This window comes from Mesoplodon densirostris, chromosome 5 (genome assembly GCF_025265405.1).
Source record: "Mesoplodon densirostris isolate mMesDen1 chromosome 5, mMesDen1 primary haplotype, whole genome shotgun sequence".
Lineage (NCBI taxonomy): Eukaryota > Metazoa > Chordata > Mammalia > Artiodactyla > Ziphiidae > Mesoplodon > Mesoplodon densirostris.
This window is the reverse complement of record NC_082665.1, coordinates 119,176,407-119,195,561: the sequence shown is the minus strand read 5'-3', so window position 1 is coordinate 119,195,561 and position 19,155 is coordinate 119,176,407. Positions and strand designations below refer to the sequence as shown.

The window sequence follows — 19,155 nt, the reverse complement described above, 5'->3', positions numbered from 1 at the left end:
ATTCACTTTTAGACCACTTAAATTTTCTTCTAATATGTTGTAGCCTAGAAAACAGATAGCCAAGTTTATTTGAATAACTATAATAAAATTAAGTGGGGGGCTTCCCTGGTGGCGCAGTGGTTGAGAGTACGCCTGCTGATGCAGGGGACACGGGTTCGGGACATGGGTTCGTGCCCCGGTCTGGGAGGATCCCGCATGCCACGGAGCGGCTGGGCCCGTGAGCCATGGCCGCTGAGCCTGCGCATCCGGAGCCTGTGCTCCGCAGCGGGAGAGGCCACAGCAGTGAGAGGCCCGTGTACCGCAAAAAAAAAAAAAAAAAATTAAGTGGGTACTATCTGAAAGGACCAAAGTATATCTGTAAGTACTATAGTAAGTTATGTTACATCCATTTGAACATCTCAGAAGTCAGTTCTAAATCCCCCCTTTCAACTGTGATTGGGTTTGTTGTAACTACCAAATACATGACCTCCACATAAGTGAAGTGTGTGTCTTTCTCTATCTCTTGGACAACCTCACATATGTTTGTATGTATGCATGCACATGTGTGTGTATGTGTAGTCCTAAAAGGTCCCATTTCGCTTCCCTGGTGGCGCAGTGGTTAAGACTCCATGCTCCCAACGCAGGGGACACAGGTTTATTCCCTGGTCAGGGAACTAGATCCCACGTGCAAGCCACAACTAAGAGTTCACATGACACAACTAAGGGGCCGGCGAGCCGCAACTGAGGAGCCCGTGAGACACAACTAAGGAGCCCACGGGCCACAACTAAGGAGCCCATGTGCCTCAACTAAGACCCAGCACAACCAAATAAATAAATATTTTATAAAAAAAACCTGCTTCATTAAAAAAAAGTCCCAATTCCTTGCATGGGTCTCTAAATTCTCCCCATACATTTTATGCCTGGTCCATTTCATTTAAATTCTGACTTTTCAATTATTGTGTACAGAGTATTACCTTTCAAAGATTTTATGAAATTGAAACTAAGATTTCACCATAAGGCTACCCAAATACAAAACATTGTATCTAAACACTTAAATAGCACCTACACACAAGATCCAAAGCACTCTGTAAAGAGCATAGTCTATATGGATGGAGAAATTTAGGAGTTTTCTCAAGTCCACCCAAGTTATGGCGAAAAACTGAGTTAAGGACAAACAACTGATAACTAGTTACTAAACTAATGACTAAATCAATGATGAAAATTTTTTAAATTTTCTTTTTATATAAAGAGACATCACTAAAAAAATATATATTTTAGTTTGCTCTTTTCTTTACTACTAGCTCCCAAGAAATCTTGGACTAGTTCTCAGAAAATTCTATCAAAATATAAATAATTTTTTAAAGTTTAGAGTTATTTCAAACCATCTCTAAACCAAAATTCCAGTATTCTCTCGGAGCACCATAATGAATTATAGCCAAGAAAATACTAATTTTTTCATGTTATCTGCCAACAATATATTTATATGTTAAAATTGGTTTATGACAGAATTAGATACTTGATTATATTTTCTGTGCAGACAAAAATTTTTCTCTTCCTTGTCTTTTTATGTTAAAATTAAAATACCTATATACCAATGCATAAATCTCTAGGGGGTGTTCTTAAAATTACTGTAAAGACATTTTGTTCTTGCTGCCTAGACCTACTGAATTCTGTTACTGCATTATCATGTGAATTGTTTATCAATTTATATTACTTTTTCTTCTTACCTATTCAGCTTACACAAGAGATGAAAACTTTAAAAAATTTGCAAGCACCAGTGTTAAATTACTTTTGGGAACAAGAGGGAGAGCAGACTGGAGTTAGGGTGGCCATCTTATGACCAACATGCTCTTTAATTTTTAGATAACAGTCCCATTCCCAGACACTAATTCTAATGACCAAATATGAAAAGCTGTCAAAATCTAATTAGGCCTGTATTACTAACAGATGCTAATACAAAATGAATCCTACGCCCACTCAAAACTGGCCATGTCCCAGTACACAGAAGAAGCATGACTGATGGTTCATCTTCTAGTCTGCTAAGATTGGAAAACCCAAGATCAATTCTTCAGAAGTGTCTTTCCTATTTAATAGAGTGAGCAATTACGGGGGCACCACTGATAGTGGCAGTGATAAGGACAGAGGGAAGAAAAAAATATACAATGTATAATATGACTAAACTGTGGGAAAAATCTATAGCCTGTATCTAAATACTGCTTCAAAATCTTCCTTCCCAATAGAATTAAATTCATAAATATGCCCATTATAGTCTCACTATTAACAAAAATTACACCAATCAAAAATAAACTGCATTGTGTCTTTAAAAACTTTACCAATGATATTAGATGCAAAGCCAATTTCCAACATTCGCTCATTCAATAAACAGCAAGTACCCATTAAGTGCATGGCACTGTGCTAGGAACTGTAAAGGAACGTAACAAATTATTTCATACAATTATCCTTACCTTCAGCTGAAATCCGGTTTCATTCACAGTCTCCTTCCAGTTACCTTCCTAAAAATTAAAGTTAATTTTAAATATCATTGCAAAATAGCCCGTAAGGAATATTCCAAATTAAATACCTATCATTCTGTTCTTCTTTCAGGGGAGATGGGAGAGAAAGGTTAAAAAATAATTCCTTTCACTGCAAAATTAAACATACAATCTAGATTCCAAAAGATTACCAAAGATGGACCCAAGATTTTATAGACCTGGGCTTCAAAAAACTAAAGGCTAACTCTGATACCATTTAAGTGATACCAAAAAGTACCATCTTTAGTATCTTTAAGTATAAAAACGTTAGCCAAAAGAATGATGTAATTTACTTTGGAAATTCAAAACAGAACAAACCATGAAATGCATATAAATTAACAAAGCTGCTCCAAAAGGATCATTAAGAATAAGCATTCCACAATTAAAAGCTTAAAAAATCCCAAGTCAAATGAATTTTTTTAAAAGACCAAATAAAAGAAAAATACCTGTGTTAAAAACAAATAGAAGATTTTGTCTCTACAAAGGATGGGATGTGAAGCAACTCTCAAGAGGAAGTTTTCTAAACCAATTCGACGTCTTTCCACAAAATCCGGGTCCATGTTGTCAGCAGAGAGTTTATGCCAAACAAATTCTGCCTAGATAAACAAAACCACCATGAAGAATAGTCTCAATGCTAAATACTTCTGAACTATACTGCCATTTCACTTCTTACCCTTTTTTCTGGTAAAGGTGGCACAACAATATGCGGATAGTAAACTAAAAGGTAGTTTCTCAACAACTCAAATTCACTATACCGCCTCCATAGTGAGTCTGTTAGGACACTCTGACCATCAATATGTTCAACTGACCTGAAAGAGACAGAATAAGATTTCTAGTGTTTTTTAAAAATACAAATGCATGCACACCACCTCCTTTAAAACTGATAACTCCATTTACTGAATGCTTATGAACCAGACACTGAGTAGAGAATTTTTCATGTATTACTTAATCCCTACAACAAACCTGGTGAAGCAGGGATTACTGTCCCCATTTCACAGATGAGGAAGCAGCTGCACAGTATATGCTCTTCCTACAATCACAAAGATCTGTGGGTAGGGCACTCAGATCCATCTGATTCCCAAGCCTTCACTCCTAACCACTTTCTTCTGTTATAGAAAACCTATTGAACTCAAGAGAAATAGTCATATTAGGAACATTCTAAAAGCCTCAATACAAAATAATTTGGTTAATGTATAACAGCTGGCTTTCCAATATAGTAAAGTCTGGCTTAGCCAGTGTTTCATTAAAGAAAAAGTATTCTTCACTGCCACAATGAGAGAACAACTCCTGCCATGATGAGGGAATAATATTCATGCCAAAGACGATGACACCAAAAAACCCCTCGATTCAACGTTATAAATGAATCAGATGCATCCAAGTACCAGAAAAAATCCACAAAAGCAAAATGTCAATTAACTCTGAAACGGGGGGGGGGGGAAGGGATGTAAAAATTCAATTCTAGTCTTATCTTTAATATAAAGAGCTGCAGGCAATGCCATGTCTCATCCATATAAAAGTTCAAGTTGGGGGAAAGCTGGGTAAAATCATATAAAGAATATTTGAAATTATTATTATTATTATTTTCTTTGTGGTACGCGGGAGTCTCACTGTTGTGGCCTCTCCCGTTACGGAGCACAGGCTCCGGACACGCAGGCTCAGCGGCTATGGCTCATGGGCCCAGCCGCTCCGCGGCATGTGGGATCTTCCCAGACCGGAGCACGAACCCATGCCCCCTGCATCGGCAGGCGGACTCTCAACCACTGCGCCACCAGGGAAGCCCTGAAATTATTTTGACTATTTACAATTTCTGCTAGCATAATCACTGTTAGAAAACATTAGTCTTCTAAACATTATCAGAACCTTCCCATTTTCTAATTGTTTGCTTGAAAATAACTTACAGGCCCTCCAAGAAACACGCATATAACCAAAGTGTGCATCTGTACATTATGGCATAAAGGCACAGAGGCTAAATCAGTCTTAGAATAAAGTAAAGTCTTGAGAAGATATATACACTGTGTCATGCTCAACACAAGCATTTTAATAATAAATAAATAAAATAATTTATTATTATTTATTATAATAAAAAATAATTTTTATATTAAGTTTGCCACTCAATTTATTCATTGCATTATATATTAGAAAAGGAAACATAATAGAAAGGAAACAGAAAAGGAAGCATAATATGAAATTCAAAATGTACAAATGGCTTCCATGGCAAAGATATAGGATTATTAAATCATAATTCATTTTAAAGAGTTGACCTAACCATTAGCTATGACTAATACTATTCTAATTCAGATTTTCAACTTCAGCTGAAAAAATATCTTGGGTTAATGTCAAGTTTCAAATTATTTAAAATCATGACCAACAGAACCCACATCTTGCTAATAAGCAGATAAATATAGCCTATAAGCAGTACACCTAAAGGCTGTTAGAAGATCTTTTACAAGTTGATTTTGTTTTGTTTTGTTTTAAAGGCCACGAAAGGCAGGGTCTAATAACTGGAAACCACCTAAAAGCATAGAGAAGACTTTGTTTGGACCACAAAACTACCCCATTCATCCAATCATTTAACAAATACTTAATAGCACATAATTGGTTTTACATGCAACATTTAATTTAACCCTCACAATAAAGTAGATAGGATCATCAGCCCTGTTTTACAAATTAGAGGAATTAAGTGAAGACATCATATAGCCTCCCAAGACAACGAGGCATTCTTACCTATTACTACGTATTGTATACTTTATTTTAAAAGGGTTCATACTCTATGAACAGGAAAGCATAAAAACCTCTGGAGAAATTAAAATCAATGACTTTAGCCTTATTCATTCTTAGCCTATTAAACTGTAACACTATAGGCAATTGCTAAATGGACTTTCTACTTGTGTCCAAAGAGTAGGTAGATAAGCTATATGTTAAAGTTCAATTTTTAGTCAATATCAAGGCTCAATAATACTCATATTGTCCAAGACTATCTGAATAATACTGAATTACAGCAAGAATCCTACATGATTAAATTAATAAATTCCAGGGTTCTGTGGTTGTTGAATGAAAGTTAGCCTTAGGGGTACAGTACTTTCAAAATAATCTATCCAAAAGCAGTATTTCTCAAAGTGGATATGAACATGATATGGGGTAGGCAAGAATTTAAGAGAGGGAAAACACAAATCATAAAAGAAAAAAGACAGATAAATTTAACTATCTTAAAATGTAAAGACTTTATACTTGATAAAACTATGGTCCATGGTCCATCTGCTTCAAAAACACCTGGAATTTTGCTTAAAATGTGTCAATTCCTGGACCCCACCCAAAACTCTGCAGCTTAAAATTTCCAAGTGATTCCTATACATTTTAAAGTTTGAGAATCACTGTTTTAAAATAAATGAAGTACAATTGTGAAAGTCAACTCAATAATCCTTTTGTGCACCACACATTTACTGATGATCCACTGAAATATTTATCCAGAGTCTAGCTATATTACTCGTGTATGGTCACTTCTAACTCCAAGTTTCAAATTATAATACTCTATTCATTTCAGTCAAGAGTAAACTATAAATCATTCCAGATTACTCAAATCAAGAGTCTCTTCCAGGGCTTCCCTGGTGGCACAGTGGTTGAGAGTCCGCCTGCCGATGCAGGGGACACGGGTTTGTGTCTCGGTCCGGGAAGATCCCACATGCCGTGGAGCAGCTGGGCCCGTGAGGCATGGCTGCTGAGCCTGCGCATCCGGAGCCTGTGCTCCGCAACGGGAGAGGCCACAACAGTGAGAGGCCCGTGTACCACATAAAAAAAAAAAAAAAAAAAAAGTCTCTTCCAGCAGTAAAACTAGTCAACAGCTAATTTCATTGTTCAATTGGGTGAAGAAATAGGCACATACTAAAAATGTCCTTTTTCGGCGAGCCACAACTAAGGAGCCCACAAGCCGCAACCAAGGAGCCTGCCTGCCGCAACTAAGAGACCTGGGGCAACCAAAAAAATAAATAAAATAGAATAAAATAAAAATATCCTTTTCAGTTTTAAATTTAAGAATTTACTTAGAAAGCTAGGGCCACGAATTTCTAAAGTATGATTTATTTATTTAGGCTGCACTGGGTCTTAGTTGCGGCATGCAGGCTCTTCAGTTGCGGCATGCAGAACCTTTAGTTGTGGCACGCAAACTCTTAGCTGCAGCATGACTGTGGGATCTAGGTCTCTGACCAGGTATCAAACCTGGGCCCCCTGCATTGGGAGCTCAGAGTGTTAGCCACTAGACCACCAGGGCAGTCCCCTAAAGTATGATTTTTTAAAGTGGCTAATTTAACTTAAAAAAAAAAAAAACTCTCTCATGGGACCATAATTTTTTTAAATTACCTTAAAAAATCTCTCTGATACATACATGTATATATGCATGCCCCAAAACAACCTATTTTTTCAAAGATCCACCTTAGCTCTTTTCCCAAAATTCCTATCGTACACAAATTTTCTCTTCTTTTTGGAAGATTCTTTTTTTCTTTTCTTGTTTTGTTTTCTTTGCTTGTTGTGTGTGTATGTATGTGTGTGTGTAAGAAGGAAGACTATACTTAAAGAAAGGATTTTCAGAATTAATTGTAAACTAAATAAACTTCACTATGATTTTAACTTTCATTTCGGGTAGAACCTCAGACCTGGAGAAAACCCTGAAAATGGCACAGGGTTCAGCCCTAAGGCTAGCTTGGTGACAGTGTGGTAAAGCCAATGAAAATGACTAAAAACAACTTTTAATGTATTCACATTAAAACATGGTTGTAACACTTTATCAACTAGGTCTGGGAGTTCTATTATTTTATTTTAGAAGTTATCAGAGAGTTCTCTCATATCTACTTGTTTTATTTATTTATTTATTTATTTTTTTTTTTCCTGCCGTGCCACACAGCATGCAGGATCTTAGTTCCCTGACCAGGGTTCAAACCCACGCCCCCTGCACCGGAAGCACGGAGTCTTAACCACTGGACTGCCAGGGAAGTCCCTCTACTTGTTTTATTTACTTATTTATTTATTTAAATAGATTTATTTATTTATTTATTTTTGGCTGTGTTGGGTCTTCATTGCTGCACACAGGCTTTCTTCAGTTGCGGCGAGCGGGGGCTACTCTTCATTGCGGTGCGCAGGCTTCTCATTGTGGTGGCTTCTCTTTGTTGTGGAGCACAGGCTCCAGGCATGTGGGCTTCAGTAGTTGTGGCACACAGGCTCAGTAGTTGTGGCACATGGGTCCAGCCGCTCCACGGCATGTGGGATCTTCCTGAACCAGGGCTCGAACCCATGTCCCCTGCACTGGCAGGTGGATTCTTAACCACTGCACCATCAGGGAAGTCCCCCCTCTACTTGTTTTAATTGAAAGTATTTCTGCTCAGTCCACAGAGAGAAAAGACCTTGTCAGTATAGTCTTTACATAAACTGTTTATAATTGGCAAAATAGAGTCTTCCCTTGCTTTGCTCTAGACAAAACAATCTAATTCCTTTAACTTCTTCCTTATGAGCTAAGACTTTTCTGGTGAGTTGTGATTATACCATGAGCTACTTTATCTTCTTCCTTTTTTTTTTTTTTTCGATTACACCATGATTTATTTTATCTTTTCAATTTTACCCCAAGGTCTAAAGCTCCAGTCTCAATCAATTTTTAACTGACTTTAATTTCTCGCCAAAAAAAAAGATTAAAAATGGGGAATTCCCTGGGAGTCCAGTGGTTAGGACTCCATGCTTCCACTGCAGGGGTCATGGGTTCCATCCCTGGTCAGGGAACTAAGGTCCTGCATGCTGCACAGCTGGCAGGGGCAAAGGGGGGATTTCTCTGTAACTCCCACCTCTCCTAAACTGACTTAGACTGTATTCTCTCCTCCTAGACTTCTTTGTTAACCATCTCCACTTACATAAGTCCACTTCATACACCCCTGAGAACCTGGTATCTTTTCCCAAAATCACAAAAGGGTTGTATCTAACAACAAGAACTCCACTAAAACATGTGTCAAGTAACATTCCAGATCCCAAAAGTATTCCATAACATTCCCTCTCCCTCCAAAACAAGTACATTAGAACTTAGCTACTAAGAGTACCAGAATAAAAGACACACCTGTTAACCTGTTAAAAAGTAAAACAACAGCAAAAATCCCTAAAAAGACAATAACCTGTAAACAATTGCATTATACAACAGAATTTGCATCAATAGCTACCAAAGCTTTTTCTATCTAAGCCTAGGCCTAATTCTCATCACTCACCTTGTTTCAATGAGGTAAGCAGTATATGTTTCTTGCATGTTCATGGCATTCCTCCCAGTTCGCTTTTCTGCTTCTGAAACACTAATTTCTATCTTCTTCAACCAAAAATTATTTTCCATCATCTGAATAAAAACAGTGGAAGAAGAACAACAAAAAACCCTTAAAATTATATTGAAAACACCCTAGCTATTTTAATAAAATCCATTATTAGTACATATTTTGGGCTTCTTTTTTATATCTCTTAAGTTGCTAGGGGTTGCTAAGTTATATCAGCAAATGCCATGCCTCTTTTTATCAGCATACTGTAGCATATTAAACTTTTCCAGAAGCTATTTTAACAAGTGCCATATTAATTATTAAAATGTAGGCAAGATTATAAGAGAAAAAAATGAAAATTAAATGTAGACATTTCACACAGTAACCAAGAAAAAACCTATATAGAAATACACATGAAAAAATCTAAAAACACTATATACAAAGACAAATGATGCTCAATACTGATATCTAATCTTTTTTTAATATTTATTTATTTATTTGGCTGTGTCGGGTCTTCATTGAGGCATGTGGGATCTTTTGTTGAGGTGCTCATTGTGGCGTGCAGGCCCCTCCTAGCGGTGCACGGGCTCTTCCTTGCGATGCACAGGCTTCTCTCTAGTTTTGGCGAGCAGGTTTTCTCTCTCTCGTTGTCACATGGGCTCCAGAGCACGTGGGCTCTGTAGTTCGCAGCACGCAGGCTAAGTTGAGGGGCGCAAGCTCAGCAGTTGTGGTGCACAGGCTTAGTTGCCCCGCATCCCCTGTACTGGAAGGCAGACTCTTTACCACTGGACCACCACTGAAGTCCCTGATATCTAATCTTTTTATTTTACCAAAGTCAAATCTCTATCTCAAATATAAAATACTACATATATGGCAAAATGTGAGATTTTTAGCAGGCACGTTAAAAAAAAAAAGCAGGAGTCGTCACATATTTAACCATAAATTTGCCTAAACTTTTTTTTTTAAATTTATTTTTGGCTGTATTGGGTCTTCACTGCTGTGTGCGGGCTTTCTCTAGTTGCAGCGAGCAGGGGCTACTCTTTGTTGCAGTGCCCGGGCTTCTCACCGAGGTGGCTTCTCTTTGTTGCGGAGCATGGGCTCTAGGTGTGCGGGCTTCAGCAGTTGTGGCATACGGGCTCAGTAGTTGTGGCTCGCAGACTCTAGAGCGCAGGCTCAGTAGTTGCGGCGCACAGGCTTAGTTGCTCCGTGGCATGTGGGAGCTTCCTGGACCAGGGCTCGAACCCGTGTCCCCTGCATTGGCAGGTGGATTCTTAACCACTGCGCCACCAGGGAAGTCCCTGCCTAAACTTCTTGGCAGTGATTAACAGGCTCCACTGTGAGATAGCAGGTTTTCCTTTTTTTTTAATATTGCTTTTATTTATTTATTCATTTTTTTATTGAAGTATAGTTGATTCAGAAACTTGTTTTAGTTTCTGGTGTACAGCAAAGTGATTCAGTTATATATATATATATTCTTTTCCACTATGGTTTATTAGAGAATAATGAATATAGTTCCCTGTGTTATATACAGTAGGAGCTTGTTTATCTGAGACAGCGGGTTTTAAGAACAGGAGACTTCTTTCTTTTCTGCTAGATCATCCCCAGGCCTGTATCAAAGCACCGAAGAAAATGACAAAGACATCACAGGTGGTTCATAGGCTCTTTCTGTAGGAAGTGTGCCACTGAAGAAGGGTCTTGAATATATCCAAAGTAACTCCAAGTTTAAACAAGAAAGACACAGTGAGACCATGCAATAACTGCTATGCTTTGGTTCTTTTCTCCCTTGCTCACTTTTAAAGTTCGGTGGGTTTTAATTAAAAAGTCTGTACTATATTATAACTGGGGTTAGTCTGTGAAGAAGAAATATAAGTAAAAAGATGGATACACCAAAAGTTTAAAGAAAAAGATGCATGCAGTAAAACCCATGATGATACTCTACACAGAAAATTAAACTACTATGAAGAGAAATTAAGCTATGTGACAGTACACAAAATTAAATCAGTGATGAATAAAGATGACACACTTTAGGACATACCGCCAAAAATGCTGAAGAAAAATGGAGGAGGTAAAAATGCTAAAAGAAGGACAGAGAAGTAAGAGCCAACCCAAAACAAAACAAAAACAAAAACAAAAACCACTCTGCTGTCAAACAAGACACTTTTATAAAATATAAGTTTTATGTTTATGTACTAAAAGAGAAAATAAGATAGAAGAAAATCATTCAATTAAAAGAAAGCTCAAAAAATTACATAAGCACAAACCACTCAACATCAGGGTTATGAAGCCCTCACTGGTTGAGATTATACATATAAAAAATTTGGGCCCACAGCCAAGCACTATTTACCATCACGGAATCCAGTGAAAAATTCTCTGAATTCTGGAAGCACATAACTGATAAAGCAAATTATTTCCCAGCCAAAAATATAATGCATGTGAGTCATAAATTTACCCCATTATGCCATTCAATTACACAGAAGGAAAAAATAAAAGAATAAAATCAACTATCATAAAAACTAAAGACTGGCATACAAAAATACCAGCAGGGTTTGGTAGATGATATAAAATTGCTTATCCTGTCACACTAAAGTACAAACAATGCCAAGAATAACACAACTAATACCATAATTGTTAAAAGGACACATTCAAAATATTGAGAAATGGATAAACTTGATAACTGGAAGATGGGACCGGGAGTGTGTTTTAAAGAGAGACATAATATATTATTCATTTATTTTTTAAATCGAAGTATAGTTGATTTATAATGTGTGCTAGGGAGGCATGACATTTTAGATGTATTGAAGGTGGACTTCTCATTAAAGAACATCACTAAAGAGTGATGCTACACTCACATCTTACACTTATACTCAAAGGAATAACATCCTAAATGTAGATGCTTGATACGTGAATGACTACTTTCTACCTAACTTAAGACCAAATAAATATAGAAGATGGACATATTTAAAAGGCTGATGAAATTCTTTATTTCCAATTCAGTGAGTAAAAATGAATATAATCTATTTTAAGTTTTTAAAATGTTGCAAACAGTGAAACAGTACAAGCAAGCATAAATATCTTCAGCATAAAGAAAAAAATCCTAGATCATTCCAATAGATGCAGAAAAAGCTTTCAACAAAATTCAATACCCACTTATGATAAAAATCCTCCAGAAAGTAGGCAGAGAGGGAACCTCCCTCAACATAATAAAGGCCGTATATGACAAACCCACAGCAAACATTGTTCTCAACGGTGAAAAACTGAAAGCATTTCCTCTAAGATCAGGAACAAGACAAGGTTGCCCACTCTCACCATTATTATTCAACATAGTTTTGGAAGTTTTAGCCACAGCAATCAGAGAAGAAAAAGAAATAAAAGGAATCCAAATCGGAAAAGAAGAAGTAAAACTGTCACTGTTTGCAGATGACATGATACTATACATAGAGAATCCTAAAGATGCTACCAGAACTCTACTAGAGCTAATCAATGAATTTGGTAAAGTAACAGGATACAAAATTAATGTACAGAAATCTCTTGCATTCCTATACACTAATGATGAAAAATCTGAAAGAGAAATTAAGGAAACACTCCCATTTATCATTGCAACAAAAAGAATAAAATACCTAGGAATAAAACTACTTAAGGAGACAAAAGACTTGTATGCAGAAAACGATAAGACACTGATGAAAGAAATTAAAGATGATACCAACAGATGGAGAGATATACCATGTTCTTGGATTGGAAGAATCAATACTGTGAAGATAACTATACTACCCAAAGCAATCTACAGATTCAATACAATCCCTATCAAACTACCAATGGCATTTTTCACAGAACTAGAACAAAAAGGCTTAAAATTTGTATGGAGACACAAAAGACCCCGAATAGCCAAAGCAATCTTGAGAAAGAAAAACGGAGCTGGAGGAATCAGGCTCCCGACTTCAGACTATACTACAAAGCTACAGTAATCAAGACAGTATGGTACTGGCAGAAAAACAGAAATGTAGATCAATGGAACAAGATAGAAAGCCCAGAGATAAACCCATGCACATATGGTCACCTTATTTTTCATAAAGGAGGCAAGAATATAGAATGGAGAAAAGACAGCCTCTTCAGTAAGTGGTGCTGGTAAAACTGGACAGCTACATGTAAAAGAAGGAAATTAGAACACTCCCTAACACCATACACAAAAATAAACTCCAAATGGATTAAAGACCTAAATACAAGGCCAGACACTATAAAACTCTTAGAGGAAAACATAGGCAGAACACTCTGACATAAATCACAGCAAGATCCTTTTTGACCCACCTCCTAGAGAAATGGAAATAAAAATGAAAAAAAACCCAAATGGGACCTAATGAAACTTCAAAGCTTTTGCACAGCAAAGGAAACCATAAGCAAGACAAAAAGACAACCCACAGAATGGGAGAAAATATTTGCAAACAAAGCAACTGACAAAGGATTAATCTCCAAAATTTACAAGCAGCTCATGCAGCTCAATATCAAAAAAACAAACAACCCAATCCAAAAATGGGCAGAAGACCTAAACAGATATTTCTCCAAAGAAGATATACAGATTGCCAACAAACACATGAAAGGATGCTCAACATCACTAACCATTGGAGGAATGCAAAATCAAAACTACAATGAGGTATCACCTCACACCGGTCAGAATAGCCATCATCAAAAAACTACAAACAACAAATGCTGGAGAGGGTGTGGAGAAAAGGGAACCCTCTTGCACTGTTGGTGGGAATGTAAATTGATACAGCCACTATGGAGAACAGTATGGAGCTTCTTTAAAAAACTAAAAATAGAACTACTACACGACCCAGCAATCCTAGTACTGGGCATATACCCTGAGAAAACCATAATTCAAAAAGAGTCATGTACCACAATGTTCACTGCAGCTCTATTTACAATAGCCAGGACATGGAAGCAACTTAAGTGTCCATCAACAGATGAATGGATAAAGAAGATGTGGCACACATATACAATGGAATATTACTCAGCCATAAAAAGAAACGAAACTGAGTTATTTGTAGTGAGGTGGATGAGCCTAGAGTCTGTCATACAGAGTGAAATAAGTCAGAAAGAGAAAAACAAATACCATATGCTAACACATATATATGGAATTTAAAAAAAAGTTCTTAAGAACCTAGGGGCAGGACAGGAATAAAGATGCAGATGCAGAGAATGCACTTGAGGACATGGGGAGGGGGATGGGTAAGCTGGGACGAAGTGAGAGAGTGGCATGGACATATACACACTACCAAATGTAAACTAGATAGCTAGTGGGAAGCAGCTGCATAGCACAGGGAGATCAGCTTGGTGCTTTGTGACCACCTAGAGGGGTGGGATAGGGAGGGTGGGAGGGAGACGCAAGAGGGAGGGGATATGGGGATATATATATACATATAGCTGATTTACTCTGTTACACAGCAGAAACTAACACAGCATTGTAAAGCAATTATACTCCAATAAAGATGTTAAAAAAATTCTAAGATTAAGGCAGAAAAATAAAAAACAAGACCACTATAAAAGAATAAAGACCAGATTTGTACTAGATTTCACAATAATAAAGTCCAAATGACAAAGAAGCAACACGCATACAGGACACGCTTGAAATATTATAAAACATACTAACATATTGTTCCTTGAAAAATACTTTACCCCAGCAGGGTTTTTTTTGGTAGAAACTGATACTCTGTTCCTAAAACTTATAAGGAAATACAAAGGACCTAGAATAGCCAAAACAATTTTGAAAAATAACAAGTTGCAGGACCTACACTATTCAAAATTTATTAAAAAGCTAAACTAATCAAGACAGTGAGGTATTGGCAGTACAGACATAGAGATCAATGGATCAATGGAACAGAACTGAGAATGCAGAAATAAACCCTTACATTTACGATCAACTGATTTTAATAAACACACCAAGGCAAGTCAACAGCGAATGGAGAGTCTTTTCAACATACAGTGCAGGGACAACTGAATAGCCACAGGCAAAAAAAAAAAAAAAAAAGTAGACCCTTTACTTACACGGTACACAGAAATTAACTCAAAATGACTTACATACTCAGATATAAAAGCTAAAACTGGGCTTCCCTGGTGGCGCAGTGGTTGGGAGTCCGCCTGCCGATGCAGGGGACACGGGTCCGTGCCCCGGTCCGGGACGCTCCCACATGCCGCAGAGCAGCTAGGCCCGTAAGCCATGGCCGCTGGGCCTGTGCATCCGGAGCCTGTGCTCTGCAACGGGAGAGGCAACAACAGTGAGAGGCCCGCGTACCGCAAAAGAAAAAAAAAAAGCTAAAACTGGGGAATTCCCTGGTGGTCCAGTGGTTAGGACTCTGCACTTTCACTGTCGAGGGCCCGGGTTCAGTCCCTGGTCGGGGAACTAAGATCCTGCAAGCCGCTCGGCATGGCCAAAAAAAAGCTAAAACTGAAATTTCTAGAAGAAAACAAAGGAGAAAATCATTGTGATCTTGGGATAAGCAAAGAGTTCTTAGATACAATACCAAAACCACAGCCCATAAAAGAAAAAAATTTGAAATACTGGACTTTGTCAAAATTAAAAATTTTTGCTCTTGTAAAGACACCATTAAGAAAAAGAAAAAAGCCACAGCCTAGGGGAAAAAAAATCTGCAAATCTCATTAACTGATTAAAAAAAGAAAAAACTTGTATCCAGAATACCTGAACAACACGTATATACAACTCAGTAAAAAGGAAAACCACCCAATTTTAAAATAAGCAAACGATCTGAATAGAATTTCACCAGAGAAGATATACAAATGGCAATAAGCACATGAAAAGATGCTCAAAACCAGTAGTCGTTAGAAAAATGCAAATTAAAACCATTTCACACCCACTAGAATGGCCATAATCAGAAAGATAGACAATGCCAAGTGCTGGCAAGGATGTGGAGAAATGTGAGCCTCATAATTGCTGGTGGTAATGTTAAGTGGTATAGCCACTTTGGAAAACAGTGGCAGTTTCTTAAAAAGTAAACATAAACTTACCATATAACCCAGCAATTATGCTAGTCTAACTCAAGAGAACTGTAAACATATATCCCCACAAAGACTTGCACAGGAATAAATATTCATCATAGCAGTAATATTCATAATAGCTAAAAACTGAAAATAACCCCACTTCCATCAAATGGTGAATACACAAAATGTGATATATCTATACAATCGACTATTATTCAGTAACAAAAAGAAATGACTTATACATGCTATAATATGGATGAACCTCAAAAACATTATAAGAAGGCAGACTCAAAAGACAACAGAGTGTACGATTCCATTTATATGAAATATCCAAAAGACAAATTTATAAAGAAAGCAGACAGTGGTTGCCTAGGGCTAAGGGTGGGAAGGGGGATTAACTACAAAGGGGAATGAAGGAATTTGGGGGAATGACAGAAATGTTCTAAAACTAGGTTGCAGTGATGGTTGTGCAACTCTGCAAATTTACTAAAAATTACTGAACTTATATACTTATAATGACTGAATTTTACGGTATATAAATTATACCTTAATAAAGTTTAAAAAATAAAATAAAATAAAATCCATGAGTCCATAATGAAACAGCCAAATAAACAGAAATTTTGATGAGGAACAAGATATTTTCATAGTTTCAAAGTACGTCCCCACAAAAAGAGATCAGATTTGTGGTACCAGAGGCGAGGTATGGGGGAAAAAAGAACTGGATGAAAGCAGTCAAAAGGTACAAACTTCCAGTTATAAGATAAATAAGTGCTACAGATGGAACATACAACATGATAAATATAATTAACACTGCTGTATGTTATTTATGAGGGTTGTTTTCTTTTCTTTTTTTTTTGGCTGCGTTGGGTCTTCCTTGCTGCACATGGGCTTTCTCTAGTTGCTGCAAGCAGGGGCTTCTCTTGTTGCAGAGCACAGCATCTAAGCGCACGGGCTTCCGTAGTTGCAGCACGCAGGTTCAACAGTTGCGGCATGCGGGCCCCTAGAGTGCACAGGCTTCAGTAGTTGTGGCGGGTGGGCTCAGTAGTCGTGGCTCACGGGCTTAGTTACTCTACGGCATGTGGGATCTTCCCAGACCAGGGCTCAAACCCGTGTCCCTTGCATTGGCAGGCAGAGCCTTAACCACCGCACCACCAGAGAAGCCCCTATGAGAGTCGTTAAGAGAGTAAATCCTATGAGTTCTCATCACAAGAAAAAAAAAATTCTTTTCTATTTATTAAATTTTCTATCTATATGAGCTGATGGATGTTCATTTCATGAAGACTGCAAGTCAAATCATTATGCTGTATGCCTTAAATATATATAGTGCTGTATGCCAATTATATCTCAATAAAACTGGAAGAAAAAAAATTATGTCCACAAAAAATTAATTACAAAGGGAAAAAGAGTAACTTTATATTGGAGAAGACTGGCAGAAAAAGTGACCAAACCTAATCGTGTGCAAGCTGGTAAGAAGCAATTAGAAGAACACAGCATCATTTTAGTGGCAATTTCTGCCAAAGAAGCATAACCTGAATTTAATCATGAGAAAACATCAGGCAAACTCAAACTGAAGGGACTTCCCTGGTGGCGCAGTGGTTGAGAATCCGCATGCCAATGCAAGAGACACGGGTTCGAGCCCTGGTCTGGGAAGATCCCACATGCCGCGGAGCAACTAAGCCCGTTGTGCCACAACTACTGAGTCTGCGTTCTAGAGCACGCAAGCCACAACTACTGAGCCCGCGTGCCACAACTACTGAAGCCCGCGTGCCTAGAGCCCATGCTCCGCAACAAGAGAAACCACTGCACTGCCACAAAGAGTAGCCCCCACTTGCCGCAACTCGAGAAAGCCCACGTACAGCAACGAAGACCCAATGCAGCCAATAATAATAATAATAATAATAAATTAATTAAAAAAAGAAAAAGAAGAGAGAAATGTAAGAGGGCACTACGTGAAGTAATGGTTAAGTATTGTTTCCTGAAACAACGCTTATGTATACAAGTATATGTATACTGACTATGATGTAAAAATGTATTTTGTACTGTGAGTCGCCTTCAAAAAAAATCTGAGAGCTGCTGAGGTAGAAAATGAGGAAAACATTCTTGAGAATGACTTAATTATCTGCTACTAAACTGATAAATTCTGTAACTATGCCTATACATCTTCTTTTCCTTTTTCATGTTATCTTCACCCACAAATGCCTCAAAGCTTCCCCACAGTTCTGGCCTCCTCCACTCAGCTCTGTGCTGCCAATATGTGAAGGTGCTAATTGTGTATAGGCATTTTCAAGCATCGGTTGCTCAAGCAGTCTTAGCCGTGGCCAGCACTGCTAGGCCTAGACCCCTCTCCCTACAAAAATCATTATGAACCCCTCAGGCAGTGGTTCTTCTCTGAGCAAATACTGTTAACTGCCAACTCAATGGAATCTTCCAGCCTAAAAAAGTATTTTTACATCCATTCCCTTGCTATTTCCTCTCTCTTCTGCCAGGACTAATTACTACTCTCTTGGAGACTGAATTCATCTCTCATTTTTCATATTCTAAACTACTTTAAATAAAACTGACAATACTTAAAAAAAATACACTCTTCCTTATAAGGAAAAAGTATGAAAAGAAAGGAGACTTCTAATTAGACAATGGAAAGGAAGAGGATGAAGACTCACAGAAAGAAAAATAAGAGAATACAGAAAAAGAGTTTACAACAGAATTTAAAGAATCTTAATTAGTGACGTTTAAAACCAGAAAAGATCTGCAACCCTTAGACAGTGCTTGTTTCCACTACCCCTAGGTGTAGGGCAACTGGTACAATTTCCTCTCCAGCCAAAATGTGCAGTCAAAAATAAGGCTGATGAGGCTTTTTGCCATCTCTGCCCACTATCTGCATAGGTATCTTTGTGGTGAAAAACTGATTGATAAATCAACACATCGTTTAGACCTCTTTTTCTTCTTAACATAACAACTTAATTTTAACTAAAGGAAAAAATTTTAAGTACAGTATTTTACAATTTACAAGACTATTTTTAACTTTTTTTTTTGGTATGAAGCTGCATGCCTTAATGAACAAAGCACTGATATCAACGCCAGGCAGACCTGGGCTCAAATCCCAGCCATGCCACTGACTAGCTTGTGACTTTGGCCAAATCACTTCTCTCTGAGCCTCTGCTTCCTCATCTTTATATGTCTTTTGGGGGTAATTCTGAAAATTAAATGAAAAGTAGAGCCTTACTGTGCCTAGCACAAACAACAAATGTAACTTACATGTCTGCCCAGACCACATACCTATCTACCAGTAACAGTAGCAGCCTGGCTGTGGTTACTGCAATACTTCTCAACTGGGGATGGACTGGAGTGGAAGAGGGGATATGAAGAGGGAAAATGAGTAGACCTTCTAA

General features: G+C 37.7%; 1 protein-coding gene across 1 annotated transcript in view; it reads right to left on the bottom strand.

The window, feature by feature from the left end:
* The window catches only part of SNX4 (sorting nexin 4), a 65,830-nt gene that overhangs the window by 44,026 nt on the left and 2,649 nt on the right, over nt 1-19,155 (bottom strand). Inside the window, exons 2-5 of the mRNA XM_060099410.1 lie at nt 8,744-8,865; nt 3,184-3,319; nt 2,957-3,106; nt 2,445-2,492 (exon numbers count right to left, since the gene is read on the bottom strand). Of these exons, the coding sequence (XP_059955393.1) occupies nt 2,445-2,492; nt 2,957-3,106; nt 3,184-3,319; nt 8,744-8,865 (456 nt within the window). The remainder of the gene's footprint in view (nt 1-2,444; nt 2,493-2,956; nt 3,107-3,183; nt 3,320-8,743; nt 8,866-19,155) is intronic.